This window comes from Aulonocara sp. 'chitande type north' Nkhata Bay, linkage group LG1, assembly GCF_057382095.1.
Source record: "Aulonocara sp. 'chitande type north' Nkhata Bay isolate Kocher_YH1m ecotype deep benthic linkage group LG1, A_spYH_male_GT1.1, whole genome shotgun sequence".
In the NCBI taxonomy this organism is placed as follows: domain Eukaryota; kingdom Metazoa; phylum Chordata; class Actinopteri; order Cichliformes; family Cichlidae; genus Aulonocara; species Aulonocara sp. 'chitande type north' Nkhata Bay.
In genome coordinates this window covers 19,378,311-19,401,949 of record NC_141344.1, presented here as the reverse complement: position 1 = coordinate 19,401,949, position 23,639 = coordinate 19,378,311, and the positions used below count along the sequence as shown (strand labels likewise).

At 39.1% G+C, this 23,639-nt stretch overlaps 2 protein-coding genes across 4 annotated transcripts in view; one reads left to right on the top strand and one right to left on the bottom strand.

The window, feature by feature from the left end:
* Positions 1–1,240: 1,240 nt before the first annotated feature.
* ap1g1 (adaptor related protein complex 1 subunit gamma 1) lies at positions 1,241–23,272 on the bottom strand. Of its 2 annotated transcripts, XM_086287271.1 has the most exons (23): positions 23,120–23,272; positions 15,913–16,116; positions 15,689–15,813; positions 15,308–15,449; positions 15,027–15,123; positions 13,979–14,055; positions 11,744–11,839; positions 10,907–10,987; positions 10,722–10,820; positions 10,587–10,642; positions 10,380–10,493; positions 10,140–10,280; positions 9,659–9,713; positions 9,428–9,550; positions 9,143–9,232; positions 8,920–9,044; positions 8,487–8,591; positions 8,191–8,332; positions 7,835–7,961; positions 7,323–7,427; positions 6,989–7,149; positions 5,975–6,073; positions 1,241–5,861 (listed from the first exon to the last, which is right to left on the bottom strand). In XM_086287271.1, the coding sequence occupies exons 2-23, from the start codon at positions 16,111–16,113 to the stop codon at positions 5,760–5,762; spliced, it is 2,463 nt and encodes an 820-aa protein (XP_086143397.1). In that variant the 5' UTR covers positions 16,114–16,116; positions 23,120–23,272; the 3' UTR covers positions 1,241–5,759. The 2 variants fall into 2 exon arrangements, with proteins under 2 accessions (XP_086143397.1, XP_086143405.1); XM_086287279.1 differs by lacking the exon at positions 7,323–7,427.
* The window catches only part of znf821 (zinc finger protein 821), a 22,935-nt gene continuing 22,533 nt past the window's right edge, over positions 23,238–23,639 (top strand). The window contains exon 1 of one of the 2 annotated variants that reach the window (XM_086287310.1): positions 23,238–23,386. In XM_086287310.1, the coding sequence (XP_086143436.1) occupies positions 23,383–23,386 (4 nt within the window). In that variant the 5' untranslated portion in view covers positions 23,238–23,382. Of the gene's footprint in view, positions 23,428–23,639 lie in introns of both variants that reach the window. The other variant, XM_086287304.1, reaches the window with a different exon arrangement.

Sequence of the window (23,639 nt, the reverse complement as noted above, 5' to 3'; positions counted from 1 at the left end):
TGCATTATAACCACACACTTTTGTTCAGATGCAACTTTGCAAATCTAAAGTGTGGCGTCATGCCCTCCTTAAAGAGAAGAGGCTTTCTCTTCTGTGATGAACTACTGTCCTGGACTTCATCATTTATCATGCTGACTGAGGCAGGTAGAGTCTGAGATGCTGGTCTTGGGTTTTTTTTGTTTGTTTTTGTTTTAAAATTTCCCTGAGCATCACAGAGTCTGACTTTCGAGTGAATTTGAAGTGATACACATTCCTGGCAAGACTGTAGCATCGTCACACACCTGAATGTTCCAGATCACACTGATCAAATGCTAGCAGCACCTGCCTGCTACTTACACTCTTAATTCCTATGGAGGGAGTAACTGTGCATTTAGATTTTCATTAGGCAGCCTGGAGTCCTGTGAAAACCCTTTCACGTGACTAAATCGTGAGTGAAAAGTACCCAGTCAACAAGGAGAAAATTTCTGAAAACCGGAAACAAAACAAGGCTTCTCTTCAGACACATTTTTATTATTTTTTTTACAGTTAAAGTCATTTCTAAAGCAAATAACCTGATCTTCTTGTCTTACTATATGAACCTAAGAAATGATGATAGATAAATGACTCCCATACCTTTTTAGATTGCTCTTTGACACCTTTATGATCATTTCACTTGATTGCAATCATTTAGAAACTGTGCAGTAGACGCTTCATTTTGGCCAGAGGGTTTGAGTAAGCAATTTACTCAAGGGGCCACAAATCCAAGTGTTATATGCTGACTAATCTAGAACTTCAATTCTGAATGCCTTACAATTTACTTTTCATTTTGTAGAACTCCCTCACAATAAGGCACAAATGCCAGGATCCTGAAACATTAGAAACATACCTTTTGGCGCTTTCTTAAATCTCCCCTCTATATCATAAAGGTCAGTTTAATTTTATCCCAGGTCCAGTCATGGTTATTAAATGCCGATTAAAAACAGATACATAGCACTCACAGATCCACTCATACTTTGAGTCGATATTAACAGCACAAAACATTTTTAAAATCTAGGTGATTATAATAGCAATAAACTCATTTCTATTTATATCTCATTCTTATCCCAGTTTTCAACATTTGATAAACAGGACATAAAACAATTAGAAATGATCCATCCTTGGTATAAATATTAAATGAATAATTTAAGCCCAGCATTTCTTTTCAGTAGACTCTTACACACAAGACCCCAAAGCACAAAAGAAAACTACCGTAGCTCGTGTAGATTTTTGACTTTTTATTCGCTTGATCATTTTCTCCAACCCAAAGACAATACACAGCATAAATTGAAAATATCCCATTTAATAGTTTACAACTCTTCATCTTTAGTCATCCTTTTATATTTTCAGTCTGACATTCACACTCACCTTGAAGCCACAGAACTGTGATAACAGTTCATACGAGTCAAAAGTGAACCTCATGCCTTCACCCTCCCCCAACTAATCAGATACAGTTTTGTTTTCAGTCAGGGCAGGTCAGGAGTTCGGGTGTGTGCGTGTACAGATTTGGTTTTCAAAATACAGCAGATGCATTTTTATTTTATTTTTTTAATTCAACAGGGGAAGTTCATGAACGTGGTGGCAATTCAGACGCTTTCCCAAGCCCTTTGCACACTGAATTCACCCCAACAACAACAACAAAAAAAAAAAATCCAAAAAACAAAACGAACAAAAAAAGCAATAATCAATAAACCAAATAACAGATGCTTTAAAAACATCGAGAGCAATGTGAGCACTATTTCAACAACTCCTTATTGTACATGTTAGTACTGACCCATGAAGGTGGTGTGACAGATTTGTATAATTGGAACTTTTCTAGCACTTCAAAAAGAGTCTTAGATCGAGAGTAGAAATGGTGTTATTTACACTGGTTTTCACATGCAGCTCAGAAGCTGAAAGCAATTGCAGCCACAAATCATGTCCTATGTAGACAGAAGACATGTCGCACACCATCACATCCTCTCGGGCATGACTCTTTCTTTCTCTCTCTCACACACACACACACACACACACACACACACACACACACACACACCTCTGATGAGTACTTGATTCCATTTCTTCTCTTCCTTTTACAGTTACAGTGTCCAAAGCACTTATGTTGGGTTCATTTCCATTTGTAGGTTTTAAACAGCATGAATGACTGAATCATCAAAATAAACCATCTAATGTGACGGACAAGGGTACATACTGGTTGAGCAAGACAATACAAACAACACAAAAACATTCAGGAACAGTAGGAGTATCAAACTTCCTTTCCCATCCCTTCAGCCTTCCATTTTGCACAGCTCCCCCTTGTGGTTATTAGCCAGCTACACAGGCTTTTTCCCCTCTGCCCCAGTTTTGTTTTAGTTCTTCAACAGCAGAAATGGATTAAAAACAAAATTATAAAGACTCAGACAAAAAGAATCCACCCACTGCTGTTCATCATGTCCTGCCTTGATTTACAGCCACTTAAAGTCTGGTTTAGAATAGCAAGGACCCAGATCGTTTTCTCTTTAACTGGTATATTGGAGATCACAAAGCGTTTACTGAAAGTTGTGCCATGCTATAATGGACTAAAAAAAGGACCCAAAAGAAAGCACTGTGTTGTTCTGAATACAGCGAGCGCACAAAATATCCATCGTGGTGAGCTGAAAAACCCCTTTGTGTGGCACTGATAAGGGCCTTGACTGTTTGGGAAGATGCAAAAACAAAAAGACAACCAGGCAGCTAAGAGAGATCACACACCAGAATAATGAAGAAAGAGGGGGGGGCTTCATTTCACAAAACAATTTGCAGATTGAAAAAGCGTTTAATAGAGGTGAATTGTCAAAGAGTGCACATAAGGCCAGAAGGAAGAGCAGCTTCTTGGTAAATAAGCCGCTGCTCTTCCACAGGAAGCCACGGGTACATGAGGTGTTTGAGGGGCAGAGAAGCAGATGGAGCAGGGTGCCATTTCTGCTGCTGCCTCTGTGCAGCACTGTGCTTAGGTTTCTCAGTAGTACATCACCCATACAACATCTGTTAGGACAGATTTAACCCTTTTTTCCCCCAACATCCAAAAAAAAAAAAAAAAAAAAAAAAAGGAACCCCATCATGTGGCCCAATGACTCAAAGTATCATCGTAAAAGAAAAGACGACATCATGAATGAAGCATGACAAATAGTAAATCATCAGCATGTCAATTGCATCCTTCTTAAGATTCTTTTTGTACATATATGCATACAATTATACTTTCTAGCTAATCTTTTTAAGTCTTCATGTGGGTTTTATTTAATCTGATCAGCGTTCGTTTTACAACTATATACAATGTACAGGCAGCAGATCAAATACCTTTTACAATGAATGAGTGATGATACAGGGAAGTCTTAATAGACTAATGTTGACTAGATCTATTTAGACAATATACATTGTGAATAATTGGAATTTTCTTTTAGAAAATGGCATCTAAAAAAAAGGATGAAAGATAGTACAAGAGACAAAAATTGTAAAAGCCCTCAATATGTACAGAAAAAAAGCCAATATAGCATTTGTCAACAACAGAAAAGAAGAAAAAAAGTTAAACTGAAATTATTTTCTCCATATACACATATCATAGCTCAAAAATATTTCCAAAGCTAATAGTCTCTCTGATTTGGTCACAGAAGTTAGAAGACAGTGAAGCATAGTGAAAATAATTACACAGCCTGATGAAGATATCAGCACAGCATCGTCACAGGGCTGCTAAGGTTAAGTAATGAGATGCACAAACTACTGTTAGTTTCTCTCATGCAGATGCTCCCCCTGGATTCTAACTCGTGACTAAGCAAGATGTCAATCTACTGCCACTGAAGGTTAACAGAAAGAAAGAGCATTGTGAGGTATTAAGGTTACCGTCCCCAACAGCATGGTCAGAATTCTGATTTGGAGAGGACGAGAGCAAAGAAATCATACTCCAATCATCAAACAAACAGTCACCAAAGAAGAACCTGTCCCAGTATGTGATTCAAAGTCACATTTTAATTTTTGTTGACTTAAAAGGGGGCGTTGTAGTGATATTTGTACATTAATAGTTTGCAAAAAACACCTGAAACCTCGATGCCAGCTTAAGAAAAGTTTACATCTATTAGCTGCCATTATCTTTGTTTTTGTTTGTTTAGTCATCATCATCCATCAGGTATTTTAATGGGGGGGGGGGGGGGGGGGGGGAAATCTGCCACACTGTAAAGAAACAACCAAGAAGATTAAAATACATATGTGTCAAAACTAGAAAAACATTACTGCTGACATCCTCGTGAGCTCATGAGACTGATTTGGGGGTGACTGATTTTTAACTCGTCATTAGACTAAGCAGTGAAAAGGCTAAATCAAATCAAGTGACATACCCATTCTAATCCACCGGGACCATTTACCCCCTCAGATTGAAAACAGGACCATCACACAAGCAGACTTACAAACAAAGCTCATACAGAACTCAATAAATTCAGGGGCTTTTATCTAGCTAAGTCAGAAAGGCACATCACTTTGATATCAGGCATAAATTAAGTCAAATTACTGCAGAGATAAACAGACTTTCACACAAATAGTGCCAGTAAGATGAGCATCCCCATCAAAGAAGACATGAAAAAAAAGAATTAAGGGGAAATAAAAGCATTCAGTGCATGTAACTACATTCATAACAAGCTTAATTTACATGTATGTGCATGGTGACCACGTTCAACCAGGGTAAATAAATCTGAAATGTAACTCATCTAGACTCGGGACACAGATGCAGGAAGAGTTTAAAAACACAAACTTATTATCAGATCAATTTTTAGGCCTGGATTATATCCACTCTAACGAATGAACACCCTCAGACGAAGCAAAGCAATGAACAGTTGAATGTTTTACGTTGATCTAAAAGCTGCTGCTTTACTACAGATGAGATAAGAGCTGAGTAGGTTCTATGAAATTAGCCACAGGTGATCAAAGTGAGCATCTTGGATCTGTTTGTTCTTAATGTGACAAACTAACGCAGACGATTCCCTATAGAAACATAGGATAAAGAGGCCTACAGTCAGAGTCGGAAAAGACGAAGTCCAGGTGTGATTGTGATCCTAACGATGCTCAAACATGCTTTAAGCAAATTAATGTAATTCAAAATGAATACAACTCTGACAAGTTATATCACTCATGATGTGGCGGATCAAAAACGAGGTTACCCAACAAGTGTGTGACTGCACTGAATAGACCTTTCAAAGCTTTTTTTTTCCTGCTGCCTTTGTAGGATTGAAGGTTCATAGGTAAAACACCCAAATGCAAAGCCAATCATAAGTATCAAGGGAGCAGGGTTTCCACCTGCAAGTCCAAATAAAACTATGGTTACTGCAGTGCTTATTAGTGGGCAACACTTTTCTTCTACAGTGACTAGAGAAGTAAAGTGTACCACAGTGAATGGTGTGCGTGTGTGCTTTTGTGGGTGATGTCGGTGCCGGGCAAAGGGTGTGTGTGAGAGAAACATACTAATCAAAGAGATCAGGAAACCAATTAAGAAAAACGAATAAGAAAAGTTCATTGATTGATATGTTTACCCAATTATTCGTGTGATGTCAATAGTCAATAGGGTCTTCGTAACATCTGCATTTTTCTCCTGTATTCAATGCTTTGCTGCTCCCCATGCAACTTGAGGGCAGCTGTCTGCACTGATGTCACGGGGGGCCGTTGGAAGAAAGGTGGGAGGTGAAAGGAAAATCGTTTTCATAGTTCCCTTGCTTGGGGCTTTTGAGAGCAACAGGAGCAACTCATCACTGCCAGGACTGAGGGGGGAAGTTATTAACCTCAGCCAGGTCTTGCACAGCCGAGCCTTTGTGGGTGTACGTCAGCTTGATCCTCATTCGTAGTTGTTGCTGAAATTTGGGAGGGGTGGATGGATTTATAAAAAAGGAAACTCCTCATGAGGACAAAAAGAAAAAACAAAAACAAATATGTATTCATTACAATCTGAGAAAAAGAAACTCACCTTCTGTGGGTTGAGTACTCTGATGACCTGTGTGACAGTTCCCTGGTTAAGTGTTGGGACGACATTACTGCTAGGGGAAAGGAGCTGCAGCTGGAATGTCTGACAAACAGAGAGGGGACGGCGAGTTAGATGAAAATTTAATGATACCACAGAAGAATTGGGGTCATAAGAGCAGCTTAAAATACGGACACTAGACAGCAACTGATCGATGGTCACTCGAAGCCACTCATCACCACTTTATCAAATTTATTCATTAGATAAGATGACTGTAAAATATTCCATGGCACATATGCAAGGTGGGTGGTCAACTTACACCCACTAGGCCCCCCCTTTGCAGTATGCGGGCAGAAACCCTGGTTTTATTTAAATCAACATAACCGGATATTACTTTAAGACTACAAAAACAAGAGCGCATAGTGAGACTTCACTTAAATTACACTCATAGGAACGTCAACATTAGAATATAAAAACTGTACATTTCCCCATGAAACTAACAGTATTGTTTTAAAAGCTCATTACTATGGAAAAATACTATTTGAAGAGTTGAGAAGTTTGAAGATAAATCAGGTAAACAAGAGACCACAGGGCAGTTACTAAAGATCCAGTAACAGCAACAGTTACCACAACATAAATATTAATTAAAGTACTAACAGCAATGTGTCATGTGATCTGAAAAAAATAAGCATTCCTGCATTAAATAATAATTAAACACAACTAGTTGAGAGTACTGCGGATAACAGAGAAAAACAGCATACCAAAGACACTGCAAGTCTATTAATAATTAATTCCCACTAGCACTGACTGCTCAGTGTTTCCAGCTTACAGATCCAATATTTACAACATTCATGCAGGTTCAGCCTACAGAACAAGCACATTATTGGCACTGTGAGTTACTGAATAAGCCTAATGTCAGTGGAAACCCATTTACATAATGGAGCTAAATGAAAACGAACACTGTCGTGATTAGGAATTAACTACACTTTCGTCACATAATACCCGTGTTGGGCTGCTCACCTTTGGTACTGCAGCCTGAAAAACAAAATCGGTCATGTCTGCTTCTGTCGAGTTGGATGCGTGGATAGTGATAACCGCGATGTTGGGGTTGGGGTTAGCTCTCTCAAATGTAAAGTCTATTTTCAGGCCATTCTTGTTGTACGCCGTCATAGGAGGGATACCTATACAGAGAGGAGCAGATGATTAAAAAATGTAGATGTTACAGTACTAACGCTTCACAGGTTGGGTAAGTCCAGAAAAAAAAAAAAGACCAAGTGCTGTATTATGTAAGGATTGTGTCATAAAATTGTGTATATGTGGCAGTGGATGGTCAAGGTGAGAAACATACTCTCACCTGCAGCTGCAATGTCATTAAAGAGGGGCGGTGAGGTGAGGCCATCCAAGAGGAAAGCGGGTTGGGAAGAGGGCACTGAGGTTGCAGGAGCAGGGGCTGGACCGCCTGGGAAGGAGGAAGCAACATACGAGGGTTTAAGAGGACATGGACACAGAATGATGATATGCAGAGATTACTGATGTGTCATTTTCAAGGGGTTTAAGGGGGCATTGCAGCATTACTGAGCATGTGTTGTGTTCAGAATTAACATGATTATTATTATTATCCAGTCACACAATCACAGAAAAATCATAACTTTAGAAACATAGCTGGAATAAAAGTGGCAAGTGAGAATGCTGATATACATGGTCCAACATTTTGGGTATCTGCTTTACTTTTCAAGTACTGCTGTAATCACTGCAAGTGCAATTTCTAGTTCATTAAGCAAAAAGTCAAACTCAAGTTTTATAGCAGGCTCTTAAAAAAATAAATAAATAAAAGGTGTAATAAATGTGTAAACAGAGTACTCCTACCACTAAGTGAGAGGTCACCCAGTAGATCAAGCAGCTCTCCTCCTGCTGAAGCTGGCTTAGTGGGCACCGTGGTCTGAATTACCGGCACCACATCGTTACCACCCAGCAAGTCTAATAAATCATTAGCCTGTGGAATGGGGACAAGACATTAACATGATAAGTACATGTATACCATTTTTAATGATACTACAAAAATAAAATACTCATCAACAGACTTAAATGAAGCTGGTTCTAAATTCAATAAAAATATGGTTTCTTAAAGAAACTTAAGACAAATAGATCTATCCTGTTAATTGTTCATTTGACTACAGATGTGTGTTTTTCGTGATAATATAAAGGCTGAAAACAGTTCTTACCTGGTTGGTTGGCTGGGTGACGGGTGGTGGATGTTTTGCTTCCACAACAGACGGCTCAGCCTCCCCATTAGTCTGTACAATCTCTGTGGGGCCATTAGAAGCAGTTTTCTCCATAATGGGCATTCGCTCTAAGAGAGCTGGCCTATTGTCAGGGAACAAACAAGGACAAAAGACAGACCAAACTCAACCACTTGAGCTTTTTTTTTTTTCCCCTTTCTTTCCCCGCCCTTAAATCTACTCAGTGCTACAATGTGCCCGTCACAGATATGAGTAATTTCCTAGTAAAGTAGTTTCACCTCATATGGTCGTATTTCTTGAAAAGCGCATTGTACTCCACAGCTCTCTGCTGAAGCTCCACATCGATGCTACTGCCATATATCGAGACCACCTTCTTGATTCGACTGAAACAAAAAGTGAAGGTAGAGCTGGTTATTACACAAACTTTATTTCTTACTTCATTTTATTATTATTTTCAAAACATGGATTGTTTTTCAAACACACTCGAGCTTAAAAAGTGAGACACAAGTGCTTTATGTATTATGACGCTATGTCTTGTTATTTCTTATTACCAATAATAAACACTCATATATTTAGGGTCCACTGAAAACCCCTTCAAACTGTCTCAAAGGAAATGCTGCACTGAATAACACATGTAACCATCTTAAGATCATGTGACAGTAAGTCAAAAGAAAGACTTAGCCACTGTAAGTTTAAAAAGCCATTACTCACTTTACACTAGTGAAGCGAGTAGACAGCTTCATGATAGCTGTAAGGGCATAACCCCGGGTCACAGGTGTGGACAGGTTGGACACCAGGAGGCCTTCCAGCACGTCCAGAACCTCATCCTCAGTCACCTTTGTTCAAAAAGAAAAGAGGAAAACAGAAAATCTCATGAGCAGGTTATATCATCTTAAATCTTGTTTTTGTATATGCTCTTGAGATGTTTGTGTACCTGGATTGGCTCCTCCTCTTCACACTGCCCAGACACAAGCAGGTCCCCATACTCTCCTATGCACCAGGATGCTACCTGCACTAGAGGTTGCTACACAACACAGAAATAGAAATCACCCTCTCACACTAGTTTGAAATACCAAAGTTTTGTTATGTAATACATTCTATTAATGTATGCTACAAAAAAATTAATAAATAAAAAATATGGAGACATCACAAATCTAAGCATGACCCAAACAAGAAATGCTGCGAGAACTTGCAGGTTGCTACAAACACGGAGACGAACCTGTGAGATGTCATCCAGCAGAGCTTTGTAAAGTCTCTGTACTGTGTAGGCGTGCATCTCCACGCTGTTTGTGATGAGCTGGATGAGGTTAGGAACGGAGTCGTCTCGCACGTAGCTCCCTGCCTGGAAGGATGAGCAGAAACATCAATGAGAAACGCGAACAAACTACTAGTGAACTAAACAACAATCAAAGGACTTTTTAGGGATTAGAGTTTTGTGTATTTTACTTACGGTTGTCAGGACTCTCATAATGGTGTCTATGTGCCATCTTTTTGAAGGAGCATATCTGTAAGATAAACAATACACCCATTAGGCCCAGCAATGGACTAAAAATGTAAATGTATTAAATTCAGAAGAGCGTCGACTGCTAGGAGATAAATGCTGTCAGAGAATAAAGGTGTCAACAAAGTCTGTCAGACGATGGATCACTCATTGTATCATCATACAGCATTTCTGTGCTGGCCATAAAAAGAAAGATATATACTAGATTTTCTAATTCATATAGATACATTTAACTTGTACCAAGTAGTACCAAACCAGAACCTTTCATGCTTAAAGTACAGAAAAAACACACAAAAAAAAGAGAAAGTGAAACCCAGAAAACTTTAACAACCTTGAACATGACAAGGTCAGCCAGCATGTGTTTTACACTTCAACAAAGTAGCAGTGGCTAAACTTGTAAAGTGTGGTGAAGTCTGTATCAGTGTCATACTTCTCAGCAGCTAGAAACACTCCTGATGCACAGTCTGCTTTGAATTCAGGGTCACAGGAGTCCAGGAAGTAGAGCAGCTCTTTCATCATGCCTCTAATGTTGTTGCCGTTCACAAGCGCAAAGCTCAGTTCCATTGCACGTCTACACAGTAATGAAAAACAGACGAGGGTCAGAAAAAAAAAGGCAAAAAACCCCCAAAACAGCATGACATGTTAAGTTATGTGTAGCACCGTGAATCACCTCTTGATGGACACGTCCAGGTCTTTTAAACAATCCACAATGGTGCTCCGATGTCTCTGCACTGCATTGTGGTCCGTTTGTACGGTCTTTAGTAGAGATGTCAATGCCACATATCTGAAGTTGATTAAAGAAATGTCGACAGGTTTTAATCAAACTTTAGATAAAATCGATGGCTTCAAGGTGAAATACTCCAGGCAATTTATTTACCTTATATTTTTGTCATTGTTAAGAAGGAAGCGACCTAATATGTTAATGGCCAAGACCTGTAAGAAAGAAACAAGCATTCAGATGAGTTAAAATTTTCAAAAAGATTCTCATAACCTTTTCCTAAAATGAACTCACCCTCAGTCCACTTTCAGACTTGATGTCCATTATAGTCAGTACAGTCTCGTACAGGATTGCATTGCCTACATTTTTACTCGTCTCTGTGTTTGTAGCAACCTGCAAGTATACAGACCGTGGATTTGTCAGAACAACACTTAATATGTGAGGACTTAAATCTAAGCAATATTTTTTCCAATTCCAACCTGCGCAAGAATGTCATTCATTGCTTCACTGGAGTCGTCATCACCCTTGCCTAAAATTCGCAGTAGTCTCAATATCCGCACCTAAGAAAAAGAAGAAGCAGCAGTCCTGTCAAATGTGATTTACTTTATTGTTACTCACAAGCCGCTCCTTGCTTGCTGCCATTTTCTCTCAACAGCCAATCATTGGCAGCAACTCAATGCATCTGTGGTCAAGACAACCTGCTGAAATTCATACCAAGTGTGAGAATGAGGAAGAAATAACTATAAACCTGCTTGCTGGTGCCAGCCAGGCAGAGTATTTTAGCAACTGCTCTACTCAGATTTCCCCACACAAACTTCCCAAGGATTTACAGAGAAAGATTTTTTTAAAACTGAAAATCCAGTGAGCTACAATTCTCTAGGTAAAAACGTCTTGCTGATACCAGAGTTCAGAGGAGAATGGCCAGACATGTCAGGCAACAGTAATTCAAATAACCACTTGTTTCAGATACCAAGTACACCAATGACCTCTGAATATGTCAAACCTTGAAGCAGATGGGCTACAGAAGCAAGACAAAGACAAACAAAAAAACAAAAACAAAAACAAACACAAAAAAAAAACACCAGGGGAGGGAATCCTAACAGGATTCCCTCATTTTTGCTGGCCACGCCCGTCCCTTTATGACCACACTCACGGTGTTGAATATGTCCAATGAAGAATTAAGACAGTTCTGAAGTCAAAAGAGCTCCAACCTGATACTAGCCAGGTGTACCTAATAAAGAGTGCAGTGAGTCTAAATTCTAATGATGGTTAACTGTTGTACCGGGTAATTGTATAATGAAAAAAGTGAGATTTACCTGCAGGAAAGGGTCACTTATGCCTGACACATCATGCTCAGGAGAGTATCCAGACATTATTAGGTTCTTCAGGATTCTCACCAACTGTGGAACAAGCTACAAAAAACAAAAACGAGAAGAGGTGTCACAATATTTTGTTAAACTCTCTGAAATATGATTCTTTCAATCATTAATGTGTGTAACACTACTATTAATGTTTGAAGTTAACGATTTCTCAGTTAAAGCAGCAAGTTCTTATGCAATGCAAAAGGGGTTGGGATTCTTGTTTATTGATGCAGAGCAATATGGTTAAAACGTGTGTGACTAATTGAGATTGTGAAATCAAAAACTTGACTGTACAAATGTATTGGGTTAGAACATCTGGCTTCGAGAGAAAAAGAAACTCTGCATACACACTGCTATGATTTTGAGCATGGCTAAGCAAAGAGTAGTAGCACTAGTTTAAATTAATTCTAACATAAAGTGCATTAAAGCAGGAAACTTCCCATCACAATATCATCTATCCTACATAGTTTCAGTTTTTCAGGGCTTTAAAAACAAACAAAAAACAACTGGCCATCAAAGCATGACAGTTTGGGAAATAGTTTGGCATCTTACACAGCACTAAATCAGAAAACTGGGTACCATTTTCAACCATGCCTATTAGTGTAATAGGGATGGGATACATTTACTTTTGTGTTTCACTGGAGGGAAGCCAGAACTTAAATTGATGTGCAGGAAGAACTAAAATTTGTGCAAGAGGCAAAAAACTGCTTCACAGGGAAACTCGAAATTAGCACTACACGGGCAGCTTACAACACCAACTGTACAGTGATAGCCAAAACCAACAGAGGCGGTTAAGCCAACTTCAAGTCGGCAGACAGCAAAGTTAACTAGCAGTAGCTGGCTCTCCTGACTTGGTGTTCTTAGTAAGGTGAAGAGCATAAGAACTGAGGGCTGACTGTGATGACAGTTTGGTATCACTGATCTGCCGTGAATAAAGGTATCTTCAGCCAGGACATGTGGCGGTGTGATATCCCATACTTTGTGTGTTTTACCTCATTCGTATCCTTTAAGGAACAGAAGTTATATAGACAAAAATTTGTTTAGCAGTACAGTGCATGCAAGCCCAGTTGTTGTATATTCTTAAAAATTAAGGTGAGAAGCTTGCAGCATGTAAATAACAGTTAACAGTTCTGAGATGACAGAAGAACTTTTTGCTTTCCAATTTTATTTTCATGCTGCTTTGCTACATCAAGCTTTCCAGGCCATTTCACTTGACAAGATCTTTTTTTGCAGAAGGTACGACAAGAAAAAAGCAAATCCAAATCAGAGTAGGATATTAAAAGGAAATTTTAAATAGAAGACTGAGTTTGTCCTTAACATGACATCCCAGTGCAACTTTTGCCAAACTCTTTCTCAAAAGTCAAAAATAGCTAAGAAAGTTACTGATGTCACAAAATAAGCTTCCAAGCCTTTTCACAGTGATATTTAGTGAAAACATTGTTCACTGGTGACAACACCCGTGGCAATTACGTGGAAACACACCAACCTGACTGCCTCTAAATAGACACTGATCAAATGAGTGGCTTATTTGGAAAAAAAATTCAAAAACATTCAAAACAATAGTGAGAAATGTATCTGACAAATGGACCAAGAACTCTTTATAAGATTCAAAAACACCGACAGTAATGATCACCGTACAAGTTAAAGAAATTAAAAGATTTCTAAATTAAAACACAACATGACATTACTGAACACAAATCTGATTACATTTGAGGTGACTGTGAGGAGTGATTACTATTTACAGCATGCACCAGCTATGAGATCAGAATGTACTCTTACCTTCTCATTCTAACACAATGCAGGAATTGTAACAAAGACAAATGACAGAAAAAATATGAGGTAGATGTTAGGGAGGGGAAAACTGGAAATCATTCACTTTCAGAGAGCTTAAAAATAATGTTCAGATCATGAGCATGAGGAGTGAGGTCTCTGGCATAGTTTTGTTACACCTAGAGAGGGAAAGGTACAGTTGGTAGCAGTTGAAATACAAGAGGAAAAGACAGTGGTAGGAGATAAAAAGACTAAGACATACTCTGAATGTCGAGGAAACCTCTCAAACAGTTAAAATGCTTATCTAGCTTAGCTACAACAAAAGAAAAAGTGTAGGCAAAGGAAGAATGAAATGTGACGTAGGCCTTAAGACAAGTGCATAAGTAACTTCTTTAAGGTCCTTTAAAAAATAATCTGTACCTTTCTGAAGTGGGCCAGCATGTCAGGACTTCTTTCACACATCTCAGTGAGGAGGACAACTGATGTATGGAGAACACCTGGGGGACCAAACGATGACAGGATGACACCACTTTCAAGGAAAATGCTAGCGTGAGTTGTTTTGCTCTATGAATCACCCATTTGTTACTACAAAAAACAAAACAAATCAGTATTTAAACACTTTGATGGACAGTGAGCAGTCACACAGAGACTCAAGTCAGAAAAATATGCCATATATGGTAACTGTAACAGGTGACAGCACCATGTCTCTGACTTGAATATATCCAACAGGCTAATCATTCCCTTGTGACCTTATATTATTGCTACAAGGCTGAAAACTAATCTTAAGGACATCAGTGGAAAGCAGTGGCAGCTGTGTTTTCAAGCCACACAGTTGTAAATATGTCACATTATAAAAATAAATGTTGAAAGTTAGAAACTTGGTCACATTATCGATTTGACTGGGTGCTGGCAACATTCAGACACATGGTCTGTTAACGATATGCATGATTGTGGTTGCATAGTAAAGTCCACAGTACCAATACCTGACATTGCTTTGTGTATGTAGAAATCTATCTTGCAATACAGAGCAGTAACTTATAAAATAAAAATACAACTGCATAATGAGAAGCAAACATTACTGCACTGCCACAAAATGTTAAGAACAACTTATTTTATCTGTCCTCGGGATTCCCATACACTTGTTTGCCATACACCTACGGGTCATTTTTGACCCGAGGACAACACAAGGGTTAGAAAAACAACAACAACAACAACAAAAAAAGCCAAAACAACTTTTCCTTTGATATATCCTCTGTATGCTATAACACACAAGCCCCTGGAGTATCTGACAGACTCATTAATTCCACCACCCTCTGCAAAGGACAACAGAGAAAGGGCATCAGCTGCCCAGCTGTTATGAACAGACCAATATGAGTGGCAGGAAAGAGGACACACTCCGTTTTTGTGCAGGACAACCGCATTTCCCCATGAGCCAGCAACTGCATCCCGACAAACCATTTACACTTACCGTGGTTCTTCTCGCTCAGCAGGTTTTTTGTTGCTGGAAGGAACATTTCCATGAGTTCTGGGACCTTCCTGATGACATGTACGGCGCACAATGCCGCCTGTAGACAAATATACAAATATTTAAATAAGATATGCTGAAGCCGTTCACACAATCTCTCCTTTTTTTTTTTTAAGTGTTGGGTGTGGTGTTAAGTGCTCAGCACACATACCTACCTTTCACCCCCAACACATTATTAAAGTAGTAGTAGTAGATAATTAAAACATGACAAGAGTAAAGCTCACCTTTTTCCTTAAGTAGGAGTTGGACGTTTTAAGCAGCTTCTCGACCTCTCCTGCCAGGTCACGACACATTTCTGAAGAACCCATGCAGCCTAAAGTACACAACGCCAGGCCCTGGACATACTGTGTGCTGTGATTCAAATCACTGGTGTGGGAGAAGAGAGTCAAATAAGTCACGGAAACAAAGAGTCACTTTATATGCTATACCAGAGAGGAGCATATGAATACTTCACAATCTTATGAAGACTATGAAGAAGTCGATGAAGAAGGTTTTCAACTGTGTTCAGGGGACCATAAACTCATATTTTAAGTACTGGACTAAAAATTTTTTTTTTTTTTTTAATTTAAGTGTGCGTGTCTTAACCCAGTGTAGCCTCCACTTACTTCTTAATGCAATTTGTCATTAGGAGATGGACATCCTGCCTCTCGTCCAAAAGCAGCATAGCTCCCAAATAACCTATTCGTTTGTCAGTGAACTTCTGGGATGCAATCAGCTTCAGACACTCCAACTAAAAGGAAAAAAACCGCATCATCAAACTATTCAGAGGTGCAAACTTAAAACTCCTTTGTATACATACTGCCCCCCCCCCCAACATAACCAAACATACCTGTCCAAAGTGCGCTGGGTAGCCCAACATGTGCATATAAAGCAACTTTGCGACATTTCTGCAACGGTACGTATTGTCTTCCTCTCTAAAGGACGAGCGGATAGCAGCACACTCTTTCTGGATCATCTCACGCTCCTCTGCCTGGGTCCGTGCTGTCCGGATAGTCCGGATCAGCTCCCGCAGTCTGATCGGAGCTGGCATTCTCTGGAAAACACAAAGAAAGGAAACCAGTTGGCATCAGGACAGACTTCACTAATGGAGAAAAGCTACAATTCTGAAATTTAAGACAAATATAGAACTCTCCAGTCTGCAGCATGGTATGTCACTTTTTTTACCTAAAATATGACAACGTATACTAGAAACCAAGAAAGGGTTTTAGCTGCTGTGCATGTAGGCAGAAATGTAGGTTTTACAGGTACCAATCAACAGTCTAGACTTCACTTCCTAAAATGTTCGCTGAAACTACAATCATAAATTTTACTTGGGTAGCAAGAATAACAAAAGGATTTTATGTTTTTAGGAATAAAAAGTATTTGTCAGTTTTCCAGTAAAACAGACTAATTAAAAAAAATCCATGTTGTGTAAGATTTGACTTTAGGTGGAAACTGTCTCTTTTGTTTAGATCTTTTAAAAAAAATAAAAGTGCAAAGGCAAAGAAGAAATGGTGAAATTCAATCCTTGCACACAGAAGCTTCTAAGCAAACACAAGCTACAGAAAGATGTTTAAATATTTATGAAGGCACATGCTTGCTTGAAAATCAACTTTTATGTGTTTGCATCTACCAATTACCCGAAACTACACTTTACCAAAACAGATCCAAGAGCTACAAAGATGAAAACATGAATTGCAAACTGCATGTTAAATGAACTCTTCGATGAGGCAAATCTAGCACTAATATGAATATCACAAGAAAGCTGTGAGCCAATGCAACAAACCTCGGGGAAGCTTTTGCCATCCTCTAGAGGAAACTCACCCGGATATTATCCATACTTTATCAAGTCTACTTTCATTTTATACAAGCACAGAACACCGTTTCGTTGGCAGGGTCTGAGATTTTTTTAACATGTTAGGAGAGAGCTATTCCGGTCTGTACCAGTGAGTAAATTATCTTAAATGACCGGGGTTTAATGATTACTACAGCACAGAGACTGAGAGCAAAGTCAGTTAAATTTATTTAATATGCAGCCCAGCAAATGTCAGGTTGTTGGAGCAGACGGGAGGCTTGCAAAATATGCTCAGCCAAATTGAATTTAACACAATAACATTTTAGAGAATATTTAAGTTAAAAACCAAGTTTTTAACTAGGTTTATTCAGGTAATTTAACTAATGACCACACATTTCTAACATCCACCTTAATTTTAACTGTCAAATAAACTGGAAAGTTATTAATTGTGGTGTTTTACTGAGCAATAGGTACATTTTGTCTCCCATCTAATGGAAAGCTTTTATGTAGTAGGATGCAGGACATAATTAAGCTGCTACTGCAACAGAAATTATGGTAATTACTTGATGAGCAAAGCCATAACTCTATCCAACTCCAGCTATGCAGTGCTGAAGTGGGAACATAATGCACTCTGACATATGAACCAGAGCAAAGAGCTGATGGCCTAGCAGATCCACAACATTTTTCAGGAACAATCTCACGTATTGGTTGTGTTGCACACAAACAGTGACTTCGCCACAGTTCCATACAATTTATACCAGCACTGAGGGCATGAGTAATGCAATATTCCACATACAATACGTGTTGCCAGAGGCATGCACTGAGGCACCACTCCTGTTTTTCAGACATAACCTTCACATCAGCACTGGTTCAGGAGAAGTTGTCAAAATCTGGAAAAAAGAAATCTGAGTTTTTCCTTCTTTTGCTCCAAAGTTTTTTTCAAGACAAACTCATTTTCCTCACGGTCTCTTTGAAAGCCTCATTCAAACTGATACAACATTTCCCTCAGTATAATCTGTAAACAAACTTCTGTACAGATACAATATTATACTAAAAAAAACAAACAAACAAACAAACAAAAAACCCACATGATCGTAAATTCGTGTTTTCAACCCTGAAGCTACAGAAACAGAGGTGCATGACCGGCCAAAACACAAAAGGACGGTTCGCGCCAGCAGATGACGTCACTTTTGGTGTGCACCGCTGTTGCAGAAGGTGAGAACAGCAAGTTTAATGAGCCTGTCAGTCCTCTAAATGTGCGACTGCATCGATTAGTGCTTTATAAAATAATGTCTACGACCTTAACCGAGTAGCATACAGTAAAAAGATGGTTAGAAGTCACAGGCTTTCCTTGGTTTTATTGTCTAGATCAGCGATTCCCAAAGTGTGGACCAGGGACCGCTGCTAGGCTGTGAAGGCACTGCAGGTGGACTGCAGTATAAGTAAGTGAATTAATTTAAGTTGCACTTAAGTTTGTGTCCAAGTGGTAGGTTTGTCACACATTGGCCTGCATATGACTGGTTAGCATTACCAATTTACAGCCAACACCCTTTCGCTTGTTTTTGAAGATTTGAGATCGGCTGGTTTTTAAGTGGGCCACAGCACTCTTGACTTTGGAAATAGCCGATCTTGATAAGCACAAGGATTTTAATAACATTCACAAAACAAAAATGATTATATTTTTGTTTCATAAACAATCTCATACTAGCAGGAAAAAAAGAAGTCTTATAAAACAGTGACACACAGTAATTTAACATATTTTTTTATTCATTTTGTAGTCAAGAGAGAATTTATCCCTCAGAGGCAATTACTGCTGTCACGATAAATATTTGCTTTTGAGTTTTTGACTTTTGTCCTCCTCAAACATCTTAATGAACCATAAGTGACACTGTATGAAACAAGAAAAACAGATCAACCGTGTGGCTCTATTAAATCATTACACGAACACATAATGAAATCAAGCCTCTGATTTATCCACAACAGCTCTGTCATGTCTTATGGAAATCATATGTTGTCAGTGTAACAAGAAATGTACAATCTCTGACTGTTTAGAACAGGCTTTTATGTAACCAAATACAAACTTTACATCTGTCTACAATATACCTGATTACATTGGCCAGTATTCAGCAGAAGCTAGATTTTTTTCATCTGAATGAATAAAGAGGGGCGGAAAAAACTCCTTAACATTTCGTTATTAACGCTAACACTTGTGGGATCAAAGGAAATCCTCTGAAATTATGCCAGTCTGAAGGAAATAAGGACACACACACACACACACACACACACACACACACACACACACACACACACACACACACACACACACACACACACACACACACACACACACACACACACACGAGGAATGAGAACATCCTTTGCTGAGTAAGGTGGTGGCTTGTGGACAATCTAAGAATTCACTTTGATCAAAGAAGAATAGGAAGGGTGGTCAGGCAAGGCCACACTTTAATAAAGCCAGAGACTTACTGTTCATCTTAACACCGTTTAAATTACCTGCACTGAATGGACCCAGTGTTGGGCTCCATTAATCATGGCTCCCCGACTCTTGCTGTGCTCATAATCAAATGTGTACACATTAAAGAACGTAAATCCAGCCACTGCTGAGAGCTGATTAAATTACAGTTTCACATTCTTGCAGTTGCAAAACAGCAGCACATTCTTCTACAAACAAAATATCAATTTTAATTGCAAATTACTGACATTGCCTTCAGATGAACAGTGTAGTTTGCCTTCTCATCCACAGATGAATGTGAAACTGCGGTGGGGAAGCAAGCTTGTTCAACACTTGTCGAGCGACAGCTTTTAGTTCACTTTATTGTTCCTCACTACAAAGACCAAATTTTGTAAAATTGTTTCTGTTCTTATCAAAGGTTTTTGGCCTTAAATGAGTTTCGGGAGGCTTAATTCACTAAACAACACTTTGTTTTTTCCTTTACCAAATAACCAGAAATAACAAGAAAATGGAGCAACTTCTATTTTGTAAGGCAACAACCCCTCAAAGGCCCATTTCGAGCTAGGATAAACCCTGATAATATTTATATACAAGAAGAACAGCTGTTATACTGCATCCAGATTGCTTTGGACATTTTTACACTCCTCAGACCATATAAAAGCCTAACACTATGAGTTATCGCATGCATCTGCTGACATGTTTTGCATACACTGAAACATTCATAGAAGAGCTAACCCAAATCTGTTTTCAAAGAGCCTGACAACCAGCAACAGGTTAAAAAGCACGTAACACTTCCCATTTACCACAGGGAGCAGTCACCCTGTCGAGACACAAAGAACCACTTTTTTTTTTTTTTTTGTGGTTTTAGATTATATTCCTAAATGCCACAAGCACTGTATGGGTAGAAATAGAAAGCATGATGTAACATCCATTTATGCTGTCTTTTTTCCCTTTTTTAAAGAACTGCACATTTAAAGTAGACAAAAAGGTCAGACAGCTCCAAAAAGAACCATATACAGAGCTGTGACTGGCAAACTTTGGCAGACTGCATAGGGTTTTTGTTTTTTTTCTTCCTCTCACCACACCATTCAGCTAGACATCAAGACGTTCTAAATTAAATAATACCAACACAGACTATTCTACTGCTTCTTTTATAACCAACTATAGATGCTCGGCTTTACAGAGCTACAAATAACTAAACACTGAAGTTCAAACGTGAGTATCAGCTTTGACATGGATTACATTTACACCTTGGTTCCTATGTGCACATTCAAATGTTGAGTACCGTACTTGTGTATGGGGAAGAAGCACTCGTAATAGTCAAAATATTCTGTCGGGTGTTTTACATGTACTCACTCCAGACCTTTATGGTTTTCCAGATTTTGTTTTCCTCTCTTAGCAAACATGCAGAGATCAGACAGATCAAAAAGCCTGCCGATTTCTACATCTATGTGCAACTGCAAATAGTCATTTTACTGTTGCAGCTACCACGCCTTTCTTCTACCACTTAAAAAATCTTAACCTGCTGAAGACAACACTGAAAATAGAGAAATTGCTTTTTTTTTGACTGAGGATCAAAAGAGCCATCAAAGAGCCAATAATGAGATCAACTTTAAGTTCAGAGACTCTGAAGGTACACAGGAGATCTACAAAGGTCTGTGTGTGCCTTCACCATCAGTTGGAGTCAGTTAAGCTAAGCACTTCTTAATTTAGCTTTGTCAGCCTGCAAATTGACAAAGCCTGCTGGAAACTAGCCCTGCTTAGAACGGGTCTTTGGTAAGCTTTTCCTGCTCAAAACTAATCAGAGGCAAAATGTGCAACAACCCCAATGCTAAAATGAGGAGGAAAAAAGACAAAATAACAAATGGCATTTACAGTACCTTATTTATCACTAAGTTTGTGCGGCTATTTACTTAGGGAAAAACCATAAAGACTAATCAGTTTCTGTCCAAACAAGATACAGAGACAGTGCTAACTCACTCAGTACTTAGGTTGGCCAAATGACATTGATGTGGAGTCAAAATGAATCCTAAACTGGAAACCAAACCAAAAGATCTTAAATAGCCCTGAGGCAAAGCCTGGAGCTATCTGATTTCACATTGTGTGGGGCACTGATATGCAGACACAGTGATCATGTTAAGTTGTTTCAGTGCTGTGTGATTAATGCACGCTAACCCTGCTTATAATGCACCTGCTCGAGTACATTTTATGCATGGCATCACTGCCATTAGAGGTAAAGGTTAAATGTTTTTAATTAAGGTCATAACTGCATGTTTCAAGCACAACATTATGCGCCGTTCTATAATAATGCATCCTGGCTATTCCTTTGCTACAACTAAATATGACTTTTTATCATTAACTCTCACCTAACTACAGCTAATAACAATAATAATAATCTACCCCATATAACAGACAATACATGTGAACAGAAAAGGTAATGCAGGACAACATACTGCATATTTAGTTTTATAAAGTGAAGCCAGTAGGAACTGAATATGGCTGGAATCTACAGTACTGCGTGTGACTTGACTGTGAGGAAAGTAAAATTATACATTTAACAGGTTGATTTTCATTAGGCCTTCAAACGTATCAGTACAGTTGGTCCGGAATCCCTCGAAAGCCCACGTCAAGCATACAGATAAAGTAAACTGCGCGTCAAAGGCGTTGCAATACACTTGGCTTGTAGTTTATCAAGACTGGTTTTGTGTGTCGGTGCCACAAACAGTGGACCTGAAGAGCTTACTTCGACCTAAGCTTGTGGAGGCGTAATTTACAGCTCCTGTCAAAACCCGTAGAGAAATCACCCATACTGTACGTCACCTCATTTGCTCACTTCCTACTTGCACCTGACTTCCTTAACACTTACATGTAAAGTGATCCTGGAAAATGAATTAAACTCGGACGTTGATAACGCAGTTATAAAAACAAAAAAGCGCGTGTCTAGGTATTTCCTTCTCATTTAACAGCTTGTCAACACTAATTAACCATCTCACGAAACTGGACAAAAACCCAAGTCCACGTCCTCAGAACACCAAGCTAGCTATCGTTAGCTTCCTTGGTATTTCAATTAAACGCTAACTTATGGATTAAACGCTTACAGTTGGTTACATATTAGGAAAGTCTAACTGTATTAATAACCACGCCGTGAAGTGTCACATGTTTAATATGACTTAGAAAACGCAAATCACACCTCTGAAGAGCCAGCTAACAACTAGCTAATTTAGTAGCATCTTAAAAGGGCAAGATATCATGATGACACTACAGGAGTAGCTTCATCTTAGCTGGCGCTGTATTACATTAAAGTTTACATCATCAGCTGTATACAATCAGAGGCAGGCCATTACACCTGGCTCTGATCGCCGATTGATCAGGACATAATGCAGTTTAGGCCTTCTTGAGGCATTTGGATTATCAAGCTAACGTAGCCACCTGACCATTAGCTTGCTTCTTCATTACCTTAACCGAATACTCTCTGAATTAAATGCAACTTGTGCCCGCTAGTTAGAAAGACAGGAAATAATACATTGTCACTGCGCGTTGCCTTGATGACTTTGATTTAGTGGACACAGCATACTGCTGAGCTACACATCCCTAGTGCAGCAAGACTATAACTATGCTAAACATGCTAGCTAACTTAGCACAGCCCCGGTGCACTAAGGGCTGCGACTTCCTATGCAGCGCCACAGTGACAGTTGTCAACGTAAATACAGTCAAACCGCGGACAACTACTCACAGGCAAAGCCATTTTCCCAAATTTATGCCGACATATTGTTGCTAGGATGTACTTACTAGCCGTAATGATGCCAGAAAATGACTGGAATCGTCTCTATTAGCAATGGAGGGAGGAACACACTAGACATGCAAAATGGTGGCTACTCCAGCCTCAGCACATCTACCGCAGGCGGAGGGTTACACTGACAGATCGCAAGGGGTTCGCGAAAGAAGAGCTCATGTTTATCATCAGCGTACAGTAACGTTAGCTGTACGGGAGGACTTAATCACAGTCTGTGCCCCTTACTCGAGACTCCTGCCTCATATGTTCACTGGACAACATGGGTAATAGTTGAATTATGTCTTCATTATGATGGGAGATGTAGGTAGGTGACTGTACTCAACCCTTTCTTATCATTTACTAATTGCTGTGTGGCTTGTTCGCTTCCATCGTTCTCACAGTAACTATAATGGGCTAACGTTAGGCTTGTTATCATTAGCCAGCTAGCTGATGTTATCCCGTTGTACTCACTGACTGGATATCTAAATAACAGTGCATAACGTGACGTGCCGTTTGCGTCTGAATGTGTGTCATCTG